This window comes from Bolinopsis microptera, chromosome 8 (genome assembly GCF_026151205.1).
Source record: "Bolinopsis microptera isolate Bmic1 chromosome 8, MBARI_Bmic_1.0, whole genome shotgun sequence".
Taxonomy (NCBI): domain Eukaryota; kingdom Metazoa; phylum Ctenophora; class Tentaculata; order Lobata; family Bolinopsidae; genus Bolinopsis; species Bolinopsis microptera.
This window is the reverse complement of record NC_087079.1, coordinates 8092944-8107227: the sequence shown is the minus strand read 5'-3', so window position 1 is coordinate 8107227 and position 14284 is coordinate 8092944. Positions and strand designations below refer to the sequence as shown.

The window sequence follows — 14284 nt, the reverse complement described above, 5'->3', positions numbered from 1 at the left end:
GACATGACAAATAGATTGACGGGAGTGCTATGGCCTGGCTTTGTGTTCTTAAACACAGTTGTCATATTAATACTTTAATATGAGACTTGAGTTTTAGTAAATATATTCAATTGATACGTTTATGAGAATTTGAAACGGGGTCCCCAGGTAATAAGACTCAATCGAATAGATATTGAAAAGATTTCGAAACCCAGTATTATCATACCTCTTACTGGGCGGCGCTTAGTCTGTCATTCCGCCGAATCTCTATTCGGCGGAACATTATAGCCTGCGGTCCCCAGGTAACATACCTCATGCAGGTCATGCATTTTCGTATAATAAAGAATGAAATTTACCGCGGACCACCGTACTGAGTTTCTACTGAACAAGGTCTACACTAAACAGTAAACAATAAACATGCGATCAAGATGTTTAATCACTCAACACTCGACCAACACGTAGGATACTTTAACACGTACTTCAAGTGACTATTTAAAATCCAACCCCAAACTAGAGTGTAGGACTAAAGCGTATGTTGAAAACCCGTACGAGAAACTAGACCAACATCCTTATTATATATTTGTCATAACCCCTGGTCATAAAACCAAAACATATCAGAATAATTTTTCATCAATTAGGCTTATTTGACGTTCATAAAGCTCAATAACATTAACAACCGAACACAAGTTTTCAAGTTCCAACTTGAATTGCTTCAAGAGTTTGTTGGCCTATTCTTGCTGCAAGGAGATTTCTTCGCTCTAAAGGTATGTCTTGAGGACTGTCGTGATGATGGCTAATACTCTGTCCACACTCTTGTACTTCTGAAGACTCTGTAAGTGTAACAAACGGGTGTCGGCGGAGGCTGCAGATTCAAGGAAAGGAGCGTTGAACCAAGCTCTTAAGTAAACGAAGACAACAACGTGAGCCATCTTCTGCACGTCTCTCTTCTTCGTCCAGTGAAGTGGTATCTAGTGAAGTAGAATCATTTTCATAATGTATATGGACTTAGCCATCCATCTGACATGGTGGTCAGCTCCAGGTCTTTGTATCTGGAAGACGCATCCTTTCTTCATCTCTATGCTTTCTCCATGGATAAGTTTAGCTCTAGTAATTCCTTTTATTCTCCTGGGCTGGTTGTTGAGTTGACGGATTTGAGTAATGAAGGATAGAAGATCTTCCGTTCCTGTAGCAAGTAGGGATATCGGGAAAGACGATGTTCTGCAGATTGAGATCTTCCCAGGAGGTCTTCATGATCTTAAAAAGGGTTACTTCAAGTGATGTTGTGTCACCGAACAGTTGCTTAGAGGCAGATCCTCTTACAAGATCCGCCTCAAGGACGTGATGTCTGCAAGCCATCAAGAGGATCTGTCGATTGAGGAGCGGCTGAAAAGTAGGACATGCTCCTTTGTGGACTCCAGTATTTTATGATGTCGTATCAAATTCATCGGCTATTATTTTATCTGCTAGGCTTCGGTCGTCGAATCTTCTTCACTTTCTCTGCCTCTTGCTAGTTCCTGTAGAGTCACTTGTCTTACAGATTGCAAGTATGTTTACTTTCCTAAATCATCCGAGGTCTGCTAGAAGTTTTCTGTCGAAATTTATCTGTTTGACATTGGAGGAAAAGTCTCCTTGGGGGGGGTGTAACCCAAAAAAACCCAATCCCAGTATTACCTTTTTCAGGGTAGGAGTTGGGTTTTTTTGGGTTTTTTACAAATTTTTCATTTGAAGGAAATAAAATCATGTAGGCACCTAGCAAAACAATTATCAGTACAACATCACTGTTGTGGTTCATCACTACAACATCACAATAGATATTATCGCATAAATATCACCCAAAAGCAGTATTTTATTCACTGATGTGCTCAGAAGAAGTTGGCCATCCAGATATGATATCAGCCAAATGTAATGCTCACTTCGATGGCCATGGAAAATTGAGTTAGTAGGGACGCAACTCACTGATGACCCCAACCCTGACCGCAACCGGTACGAGAGGAATAAAGCCTTTCTTCTCACCTTCACGATCTCTGTTTCCGTTTTCCTGATCATCCGCTTAACGAGAAACCATGCTCTATCTCCAACTGAAAGAATCTCGCAGTTACCATCAGCTGCGTGATCACATGTGATATTAAGTGATATCTTCGCTTGTTTATGGCCCTGGAGTCGCTAAAATCTTGACTGGGATGGCATTCGATCTCGCCCTCCATTGAGGCAAACCTCAACAGCCGTATCATGATGCAGAGCATCACCATACACAGTTACTATTTTCGCCCATTCCTCTGATGAGTCAATATCCTCCACTTCCTCTTCTTCATCATCTGTTTCCGCTTCGTCACTCTCTGTTCCGTCAGAAGATGGTTGGAAAGCCCTCCTTCAAAGCTATAGTGTTCTTGAAGGAGTTATCTACCCCTTGAGACTCCCTTCTTCATAGCTTGTAACAATCTTGGGATTGAAGTATCTTTACCTCTAAATGGTTTCTGCTTTCGGATGCGGTATAACAAGCTTGTTGCGAGGGTGGGCAACTATTACAGGGATCAAACTTTTGCCGAGTGCATCAAGCTCGAGGGAACGCGAACGGTTTGATTTGCCCATGCCAACCAACATATCCTTAGAACACAGATTAGTTCTAATGCCTGCATGGAGGCCTATGCGCAGGAAAGCATAAAGTTTGCTCGCAGGCATCGGATGTAAACAGCCAGGGCATAAAGTGTTGATAACTGTTGTCAGCTGTTACACTGAGAATGTACAGCATCAGACCCTCGACTGTAATAATCACATCGTCAAAATTTTTACAAGTAGGCAGGTGGTCTTTCAATGGTTGTGTGAAGCTTAGGTGGCCCAAGGCGTCACCGCTGGATAGAAGCTGGGTGGAAGCCCTGGTCTGATGTGAGGCTCCCAGAACTTTGAAAAGGGGTATCCTGCTGGTGCCCTCTTCCAGACACTTATCGGACAGCATGATGAAAGCCACTACCTCCGCGTGCTGAAGACTGGATACTGGACAGGGGGTCCAGGCTAAAGGCAGGACGATCGACGGGAGACATTGAGCCCCGGAAGTTAAATAATTTGATCTATTGACTCCTTAACTCTTGGTCTACAAGAGGCTTTGAGACTCGTAAATCTTTACTGTGGATTGCACAGTAGCTAAAGAGGTGTTGGCTGTTACCCTGTTCAACCTAGTCTACTATGACCCAGCTAGACTGGACCACACTCTGGTAGTCAGGATACGGCTCCCTATGCCCGGGGTACCGGGTAACGAGGTAGTCAGGGGAAGGGTTAGTCCCCGCTAAAGTGTAGCACTGTTCTCACTCTAACCTCCTTATGCTTTGGGATAAAATCGGAAAGTCCCACACTGGAGCAGGTGACGATTGGGTAAGGATTACAACTGATGCTGTTGGGTAGAAAAAGGAAGTGTCACATTTGTCTTGTATAGCATATGTTCGTGCAATTACATGCTCAAGATACCCAAGATATTATGGTGAGAGTTAAAGATGGCTATTGTTCAAGCGGATGCCCTTAACCTTTTAGTGGCGCAAGAGTTAAGAACACAATCCACTGCCAATATGCAGGGGACTGCACAGGATTGTGAGCCAACTGAAAAGTCAAGATGAAGTTTATCAACAGCTTAAGGGTTAAAGCCCCTTATTTTTCTAGTGGAAGTGGTTGCCGGGGTAATTACGCTGCTATTACAGAAGCTGATGACTCGGTCTCCACATCACGACAACCTATTTTTACAGAAAGTCAAACAAGAAAACATTAAAAACATATGAACATCAATTGTATTGTATCATGTAAAAGGACTGCTAAGGTTAGCACATTTAACATAAGAACAGCCAGAGAACAGCACAAACGCATCGAACTTGCAGAACTATTTTCTCGAAGCAAGCTGCACATCCTTGGCCTGCAAGAATCGAACATCGGGTAGTGCATGCTGATTGCTGAGAATACCAGAATAGAAAAGATGAACAAAGGGATTCATCCAGTGATATCATCTGCGTGGAGAAACGCAGCTGGCGCTTCTAATGGGAGAGTAGGAATCATCTTGACGAGGACAGCATATGAGGCTATAAGTCTTATAAAGTTATAAAATCTTACAGCGCAAGGATCCTCACCATGTCTCTTAATGGAAAGCCCAGGCTCACTGTCATCACATGCTACAGTCCTACAGAAGCCTCATCTGATGAGGAGGCATGAAATCTTTTTTTGTCTAAAACCAAGCATCTTACAGTTAATTTAGTAGGAGAGGAGCCACACACAATAATTTCTAAGGACGGACATGCCTTAAAAGAAGTTGAGGATTTTAGTACAACGGAGCACGACTTTAGGTTACGCAAGGCCAAGGCATGGGCTGCCTACCACAAAATGTAGGCTATATGGTGGTCCAATTTGCGCCGAGATTGAAAGATCCGTCTGTTCAAGCTACGGTTGAATCAATCTTCCTGTATGGAACGAAAACGTGGACAATAACAGAATCTTTGAAGAAAAGAATAGACGGATGTTACAGTAGAATGCTTCGGATGGCCCTAAACGTGGACTGGAGAGGACATCGCACCAACAAGGAGGTCTTTGGATCACTCCCAAGAGTTATTTCGAAGATACAGGCCAGAAGAATGAGGTTGGCTGGGCACATCCAGCGACATGATGACCTGGCAGCATGAGCACACCAACTTCTCCTTTGGGAACCTAGGGAGGGGTAGACCACCGCTCACCTTCGTCGATAACCTAATAAGTGACACTGGACTCAAGAACACTGGGGAGATTAAGGAGCTTATGGCGGACAGAAAGCTTTGGAGACACATCATCGAGACTCGGACTCTGAAGCCGCCTTAAGTCAAGTAATTTAAGTCATGTGCTTTGACTTGCCCTTGACCTTCGTCATAGCCTCCTTTCATGACAGGAGAACACATTTGCCACGTTTGGCACATTTCCACTTTGTGCATTCATATGGATTATATCTCGATGAACGAGACATCCTGTTTGCTATCGTGATAACATACTATCAATATAAACACACTTATATACTATGTAAACTATCTATTAAGTTAAGACATGAGAACAACACGTAGGTAAGACTCAGTGGGAAATAATTCACATTCAATACAATTAATGAAATGGCTAGAATTTTGTTTAAATTTTGTTTAAAAAACCCAAAAAAACCCAAAAAAACCCAATCCCAGTATTACCTTTTCTTGGGTAGGAGTTGGGTTTTTTTGGGTTACACCCCCCCCCCTCCTTTGATCTTTGCTGCTTGCTCTGATCGGACTGAGGCTCTGTGACAACGTGCAGTGGACTTTAAGAGGGATTAACAGCTTCATATCCCCGTGTCTCCACCGAGCAGTGAGATGCAGTGTCTCCTCAAACCGTCACTGAGGGAAAAAAATAAGATTCTACGTGTGAAAATGAGAGAAAATGTCCAACTTCTATCATGAAATACCGGCTGCCAGACTTTGGGGCCGGAGTGATATGATCCACCATATACGTCATCAAGTAATTAACATGCAAGCTTGAAGCTTGTGGCGTATAATTAGTGATGTGATCCATGGATTGAACCCCCCCCCCCCCCCCCCCCCCCCCTTTAGCAAGAGCTTCCGTCCTTTATGTGATCTACGAGTCGAGAAGTCAGATCATGTTGACTTCATAATGTACAGCTATGATTTATAGAATTGACATGTGAACTCTACCCCAGATCTAGCCCATTTCTATGTCAATTAAATTCAATCCATGGATCACATCACTAATTATACGTCACTAATTGGTGACGTGATCTGACCCCTCTTTGGGGGCCGGATCAGTTTCCGGTCCCAAAATCTCCCGTGGAAATACCAAGGAGACGACAGTAAATTATTAACAAAGCTGATTTATTTTTAATTAAAGATGACCATGCAAAAAGGCTTTTAATTTTAACAACCAGGATTTAAGCCAGGCAGGATAGCTTTTAATAGTGAATACCTGATTTCGAGAGAAACAACTGCAGCCAAGACCGATATCAAGACGAAGGAACTCCGCAAATTTCTGGCCAAAAATATATCGTCTTTGTTTATTGCAGATCCCCTCCTGAAAGAATAAGTGTTCGTTTAGAATCTATATAAAAACCCATTCATTTGGGCTAATAGCATCGATCGGAACTTTAATAACTGTAATGATATCCCAGTTATTTTTTACTGATCTTCTTTGTAGACTTATCAGAACTTGGGGATAGGGCAAATGAGATTAATAATTCATTGTTTGTGACAGAATAAGCCTATATAATATTTATACTCAGAACTTCTCTGACATACGCTGCGACAATCTGGCTCAATGGTGTGTCCAAAATAAAAAGCATAATTGAACAATCCTAACAGCGGAGAAATGATAATCTTAACAGGAGATAAAAAAGTGGAGACATTAGTCAGTCTGAGAGCAGAATGAGGAAACCGTTACAAGTACCGTGCTATCAACTCAGGTCTGCCTTTTCTGATTTGATGACCATCCTACTACTCACTAAATCGGTATCTCAGCAACGCACCGAAGATACTACCTGCCATGATTATTGAGTCTAGAAAACTCTATTCACAGGTTAGTCAGGTAGTGGCTTACATTCTGATGACATCTCTTTTTGGAGGTTTTCCGACTCTCAGACCACCTAGTTGAGTGTGTACCACAACCTGCACCATGCCCAAAAGTCCGGAAGCCCTGGACCTATGTGACAAGCCTGCCCCTGAACAAAAACAAATCCTAAGCAGCGTACAGCAGCTAGAGAATATTCTCATAGGGGGGGGGGGGGGGGGTGAACGTAGAATAAAGTAGAATAAAGTAGAATAAAGTAGAGTAGAATTCTACGTTGCCCCCCCCCCCCCCCTCTCATAACAGGAGGGTTACCATCGACTTCTGAGTTCTGGAATCTGGACCAGCTCTGGTCAGTGGGCATAAGTTGGGTCTTATACCAACGTCGTGTCTTATTTTAGAGGGTTGTTGCTTTGCAGATGGCATACTGTGGCGAAGATATTATAGTATTATATCTCGGTCATATGAGAAACCAGAATTCTCATTTTTTTCAGGACAAATGTAATGCGATTGAATTATTTCGATTGGGCACTCAGTGACTGAGCTATTAGGACTTTTGCCCCCCTCCCCCCTGTATATTTATCCTTGCTTGGCGACACAAAATTACACCGAGACTGAAATATCAGACTGACTTATAAGTTGTTACCAGCAACTTTCGATTGAGGCGATATTAATTTGGGCCGGGGTTCAAAGCTTTACTGTACATACATCTTCAAGGGGAACAACTAGTCTTTCAGTTTTCGAATAGTTATTTAATTGCGTAACTGAAGGAAAGATCACTTTACCGTATGCACTTGAAAATTCACGTAACTTATAACTTAGGAACATATCGAAGTTCCGGTGTCGTGTAGAGTGATTTATATCTATTGTGTCAGAATAAAGCTGGCAGACGTGCCAGTACATTATACAAATTCTAAACACTATAATTACAGTTGAATAGAATGTATGATGTTCAGAGCTGCGTATAAGTGTCATCTTAGAATATATGCTATAATTCTGGTTTATTACAGTAGCTGGCATTTGCCGAAAAGATTACAGATTTCAGTAACACACTAACATGTAAATATGCCTGTTTAGAGAGATTTTCTCAAAACCCGTCTCAAATACCAAAGGCAAAACTATTAGTAGCACCATTAGCTTTAAACCCATCTGGGGATAGCACTAATTTATATAATATTATAATATCGAGCAGGAAGGCTCAAGGCGGGAGGGTTATGTTGTTTTTGCTCACAACATCAGTTATCAGTATGATACGATTCTACGCCTATCGAGAACTGAGATATGGACAGTATGGCGGAGATTCTTGAAAAACCGCCAACTTTAACAAACTAAGGTTTAACTTATAATAGCTTTGCTCGGACATCAAAGCCGCACTAAGTCAAGTATCATTATGGAACCGGATTTAAAGCGAATAGAATCCCACATTTCGCCTTTTAAACAAACAAATAGCATTAATAAGAGCTATTGGTCGATGTTTGCTTCTTCTTAGTAAAATCCCTCACTTTCAAATAGTCCTTAAACCTTGGTGAGCTAAACAAAACACTAGGGACATTATGATGTACGCCTAATCTTCAACTCAAAAGTCACAGTAAACTATTGGGACCAGAATACAGTAGTTTATTTATCTGACCGTAAGGCGTAACACCAAAAGCGGTTCATCCCAGTTTATTGACTAAACCAATTTGTCCGTTTCGCAGTATAGTATAGTACTTTTACTTTCACACTCTCTCACACTCTTTGTTCACTAAATAAGTAAGATTATACGTCACGTACAGTACGTGATCACGTTATGATTGTTAAACCGAGACGATACGTCATAATCATATTAAAAGGAACTGCGGTGCGCGCGCTTAACGTACCTCGAAAAATGTTTGAGCGTGGGTCCTTTTTTTATCTAAAGGTGACATATTTGCTAGTTTTTTAGAAAATTAACCATAATTTGTCCCGTTAATCGTCACTACTTATTACTAAGAGGTGTCACGTCACTAAAAAATTTATTACAAATACACTGCTTGCTTGATTCAGGGGATACTGTTATTATACAGTCTGCGGACAACTGTCCGCGGACAGTGGTCGGGCTATCTCGATACTGCCCATTCTCGGAAGTTTTAAACATTTGTGGTTAGGTACTATAATGTTCAAAACGCCCAGTTTGAAAACTTAATTACTTAGCTGCCCTATCGGTATTCCTTGGTCTACATTATTGTACTAGATTGGATAAATATTACAATTAAAATGACCTTCGGGACGTTATAATATCTCGTAATACCCCTGGTTTCTCACCATGATAACGCCAACCAACAAAATATCAATTTTTCTATTGTTCACCAACCTTCGTTTTGGAGAGTTAAGAACACGCTCCTTGCATCTTCTGAAGTTGTGGTGTTGTGCCCTGCGGAATGGGATTATGATAACAACACAAAATTAGGAATATTTTGGAGTGTATCGTATCAGCACATTAATGTAAACTTAAATTTTTAGAATTGCAGTAATTGTATACATCTGTTGTTATTACACATTTATTTGATAAATATATTATATAGCCAGATTTCTCTGCTTTAACATTTAGAAAGAACTAGAGCATATGTGACACTTTCTGTAATGTTGCATCAGTTGATGAGAATCTCGCAAAATCCTGTTAATAGCAGGATTTCTTTAATTAATATCCCGGGAAAGCTAGACATAGTACCACTGGTGTCCTTACTTGAGAATGAAGCAGAAGAGTGTCCCAGGGTGATAATCTTCGAAAACTCGTTGGTTGACTGCGGATATAGATATTTAGAATTCATGCAGGTAAAAATGGTTATTTGCCAGCATATATACAATTAATATGATTGATTGTGCACATACTTAAATAATTCATTTTATGGCCACATGTTTAGCTTATATGGGATATAAAATATTGAAGACTGACATAACCATTTAACTTGTTCATACTTAAACTTGTTAAACTGTTGTTTAAAAATTTCTTTTTGTGCCGGGTTATCAGCATTTAAACCATCTACCGACTTAACTAAAGTTAACTGTGTACGGAACTCATTATTTACCAATTACCAGTGACATTTTCTTAATTTCAGGCACTCAAAAAGGATCCGAGGAAAATTAGTCTTGTTGAAGTATTTCACTCCCAGATACCAGACAGTAAACAGGAAGAAATAGCGGCTGATCTAATGAATATCAATGGGCGTATCAAATTCGTCATAGCTACAAGTGCCTTATCTATGGGATTTGATGCAGCAGGTATGTACTATGTTTGGCACCAAGTATATCGAAGACTATTTTAAACACCTTTAAACAGTCTATTTCAAACATATGGATTCGCTGTGTTAAACACGGTTAATAGTAAATTTGATAAAAATGTATATTCTTTAGGGATCCAATACGTCATCCATTCGAAAATGGCTCGTACGGCAGAGGATTTCATCCAGATGATTGGTGGGTAATGTGAAACAATTAAGTTATTTGTAATAATTTTATAGAGCGCTCTGCACATATACCTCTATTAAAGGTTTAACGAGCTTAATTGTCTTAAACGTTGCTTTTTAATCTCAGGTCGGGCTGGGAGAAGTGCAAATTTAAAGGCGATATGTATTGTATTTACGCACAACAAGACCAGGGATATGGACGGAGTGTGTCTCATGTACCGCGACCAGAATGGAACTTGCCGTAGGATAATACTTTCTGGTACCTTTAAAGGTAAAACAGCTCCACGTAGTCCTACAATTGAAAAAGTAATTCAATATCCTTTATTAGTTGGCAAATACTTTAAGTTCTCCAACGGCATTTGAAATCACAAATTTTAGCCATTTCAATGCGATGACATAAATGTCATCAGGAGTACTCAAGCTGCATGACAACGTTTATAACGATACTTGCTGCGATGTTTGCAGACCTTCCCAAGACCCACTCATTCAAAGACTCCGGGAACGGAATAACAAGCAGAGGAGGTCGGATGTAGACATGCGTGAGTACTGAGTACTTAGTACCGAATGTTTTAAATCACATGTAATATTTGTAACGTTCATGCCTAAACTGTGCTTTTTTGCTTTTATCGAAAAGTAATGATAACAACAACAACAATTTAACTTTGTGCTCCTGCGAGTGGTGAAGAATCAGCAATATCAGTCATAATATTTCCAGAACCTAGACGCACAGTGACGAAAGAAGATAGGGAGTTCTTTGCAAAAGCGTTAGCATGCCAGCTGACGTCCTATAGTGACAACAGACCCTTTCTGGACTGTGAACTCACGGAAGGAGTCATTAAACTTCTCACAAATGAATGCGGACATATTTTTAATTTGGAAGATATTGAAGGAATCGTGCCAGGACTGAGTGACAGGGTGAAGAGGGACATACTAGTTATAACTAACGATATATTTAAGTAACCTCGTCTCAATTTTCGTTTATCGCAAAATAGCGGAGACCTAATCATGAGTCAACCGGTGAATTACACATTTGTTTGGATAAATTATAAATCATATGTTCAAATTGAATGTATACTTACTTAATGGTAATTAATTAAATAAGACATTTTGGAGAAACTATTTAGATTGAGGATTTTAGATTAAGTTCAAATAATATATTAAATCTTGTATGCTCAAATACGTTGAGCCCAAATTCTGCACAGTACGTTTTTTACAGTTTTATTAAAGTCTATTTCTGGCAACAGGGGTATGGATCCTTTGTTTACCTTTGATACATTTTCAGTTCGGTCCATAAATTAAAACTTGATTACTACCTTGAGTTAACATATTTGTGTAATGTATAGTGTATACTGCACTGTATATTATATAAATATAATACAATTGATTAATATAGAAGATTTCAATAGAAAAAGGTTCAGGTATTTAAATAAGAAAGAAATGTGTTATAATTCTTAAATTCGTAAAATTATGAACTTACATAGTGTTGTGACAGTAAGCGGAGTAGTCTAGAAGCTTTCTTGAGGTTGTCTTGTGTCTACTGTACTCGTTGAACAGAATTCAGCTGAAATAGAAAGAGGGTTAAACTGAGTAGAATAATAATGCGTTGATAAAGACGTTGATAGTTGATAAACCTGATTGTTCCACTGTACAAATATGCAAAAACATACATTTTGACGACGGAATCTCGTCGAACCATAGTAAATACAGTTATATGCCATCTGCAAAGCTACAGTAAAATGTAAAACACGGCGGAGCTATTGAGGCCAACGTATACCAACTGATGTTTGGCCCGCCCTTATTATATACATTCATCAAGTACCAACTCACGATAAACAACGCGACTAAATGATCACAATATTTAACTATGAAGTGGACACCTTATTCGCCCGGAATATAGTTGTTGAATGTACGGGGCAGATTTAAGCGCCAAATATTGCGTGTAAATAATTGTATGTACATTATATGACACACCTTGGTAAAGCGGATTAGTTAGTATGCTTGCTTATAGCCTTTTATGAACGATATTCCACTCATGTCCTGTTTACGTCTGTAACTATGGCGACGGGGACGGGTTACTAAGGAGAATTATGCAATTATATCATATATGAAGGAGAAGGTTGGACAGTGTTGCCAAGTTGGGCTGGGTTTAGATGTTAGAGTGATTACAACGATTTTAGGATCAAGTTCATTTTTATTCATTTCGTTCATTTCATGAACCAAGGGATTATTTGGCACTTCTGAGAGACTGAACATGTTAGTTCACATGCCCATTGCCCCTCTACCATAACAGATCAATTTTAAGTCAGTCCAGGCATAACTACTGCCCAAAAGCCTGTTCCAAATTTGTCTCAATCCAGTTCCAAAATCTCAACTACTCTGAAACCAAAATGGGACATTGCCCTTAGAGCCCTTTCTGAGCATGCTAGAGCCTCCAAACTTTTCAGGAATACTCCTAGTATCAATACCAATCGATTCTGATTGATTTCAACTCATTTCAGGCGATTTTATGGAAAGTTCATTTTTGTTCATTTCGTTCATTTCATGAACCAGGGGATCATTTGGCACTTCTGATCAGTGACTGAACATGTTAGTTCCCATGCCCCTTATACCAGATCAATTTTAAGTCAGTCCAGGCATAACTACTGCCCCAAAAGCCTGTTCCAAATTTGTCTCAATTCTGTCTTACTGTTCCAAAATATCGGATTCATGAACTCTTAGGTTTACTATTCTGTGTGTGTGTGTGTGACTGTGAGTGTAACCACTATAATTAGCATTGCTTCGATTGAAGCACGGTTAGAGCCGCGCGCACGTGTAGACGGTGGAGTTACTGGGCACAGTAACCCTCAGACTGGGTGGCGCCCAGCCTTTCATTTCACCGAATGTCTATGTTAATGATAATTATAGCCTGGGGTCGCCAGTAACAGGAAAGTGTGGAGTATTGGTTATATGTGTGAGTAAGGGCCAATTGTAAACATGTAGGTGGAGAAATATTTGTTATGACTAACGATATAATCTGCCGTACACATTAAGAGATTGTAACAATTACCCTCAATTTAACATGTTACCTGATTAAGAGATAATCTATGCTATGTATAGGTCACGTTCCCTGATTTCTAAAGCCGCTCTCAATTACTATCTGTAATTTGACCCTGGAAATGTAACTAATTGAACAAATGGCAGATAATATTAATGATAAAATACAATATCGAGCTTGGAGGGGTTAATCAAAAGAAGCTATCAAATAAAGTGAATTGTTAAATGAATGTACTTAATTTAAAAAATAAAATAACAACCTTTATCCTATAAGTATAATATATATGAAGATCGTCGAGCTTTGAGAACTGAGAAGTGAAGAAGTCTACCATCTTGCAGATGAAACTATATGAAACACAATCGAGTTTATGAATTAATTCTTCGATTTATCGATCCGCTCGTCTTAATATTATCTCTCTATCTAAAATTATCGAGTTAAGGTTTAAAAAGCAACTGTCGAAATTGTAAGTATTTCATGATAAATCATAGCTCAAGATGACTAATCTAGTTATTCTAGCCGCCACATTAACAAATACTTAATACTTATTCATGGCAAACTCTAAACAAATAAATTGAATATTCGCATAAAATCGGAACTTTTGTCTTAGTATTATATTATATCGCTAAAACGATTAATCTGAACTTATAAAAATACGTGAGAGTCAATTTCTTACCTTGAGCGAGTCCTTCGCAATTGACGGAAGCAATCATCTCGAAGAGGGAGGGAATGGAATTCAGCTAAAATAGAAAGAGAGTTAAACTAAGTAGAATAATTATGCGCAGCTGCGTTGATAAAGACGTTGATACTTAATAAACCTGATAGTTCCACTGTGCAAATATGCAAAACCATAAATTTCGACGACGGAATCTCGTCGAACCATTTACCATGGTAAAAACAGTTATATGGCATTACATCTGCAAAGCTACAGTTCTCAAATGTAAAACACGGCGGAGCAATTGAGGCCAACATATACCCACTGACTTTTGGACCACTACACCCTATACATGTATAAAGTACCAACTCACGATAAATTATATCATATAGCAAGGAAGGCTATGTAATTTACCTAGAAAAATTTCTCAGTGAGACAGAGGAAACTATATCATGTTGTTGAGGACAGCTTCGCAGTTATATATTAATATGAAGGAGAAGGTTAGACAGTATAGCCAAGTTGGGCTGGGTTTAGAGTGATTATAACGATTTTACCGTCGAAGCTTGTTACATCTTTATACTCTCACCAGCATGGCAGCATGTGCAGTTACATCTAAAATGATTGCGTATATCGTTAAATTTATAGTTAAAGACAAGT

The 14284-nt window shown here is 39.4% G+C and overlaps 1 protein-coding gene and 1 long non-coding RNA gene across 3 annotated transcripts; one reads left to right on the top strand and one right to left on the bottom strand.

Moving 5' to 3' along the window:
• Window positions 1–5941: 5941 nt before the first annotated feature.
• Window positions 5942–13251, bottom strand: LOC134819312 (uncharacterized). 2 transcript variants are annotated; one of them, XR_010160743.1, is made up of 6 exons: window positions 13235–13251; window positions 13007–13090; window positions 11419–11502; window positions 9221–9278; window positions 8849–8908; window positions 5942–6027 (listed from the first exon to the last, which is right to left on the bottom strand). It is a non-coding gene; the product is annotated as an uncharacterized LOC134819312 (long non-coding RNA). The 2 variants fall into 2 exon arrangements; XR_010160742.1 differs by lacking the exon at window positions 13235–13251 and having other exon boundaries at window positions 13007–13129.
• On the top strand, window positions 9238–10304 carry LOC134819789 (uncharacterized). Its single transcript, XM_063829931.1, has 5 exons — window positions 9238–9309; window positions 9594–9756; window positions 9889–9951; window positions 10069–10182; window positions 10270–10304. Exons 1-5 carry the CDS (start codon window positions 9304–9306, stop codon window positions 10302–10304), a joined length of 381 nt encoding a protein of 126 aa, XP_063686001.1. The 5' UTR covers window positions 9238–9303.
• Window positions 13252–14284: the final 1033 nt, after the last annotated feature.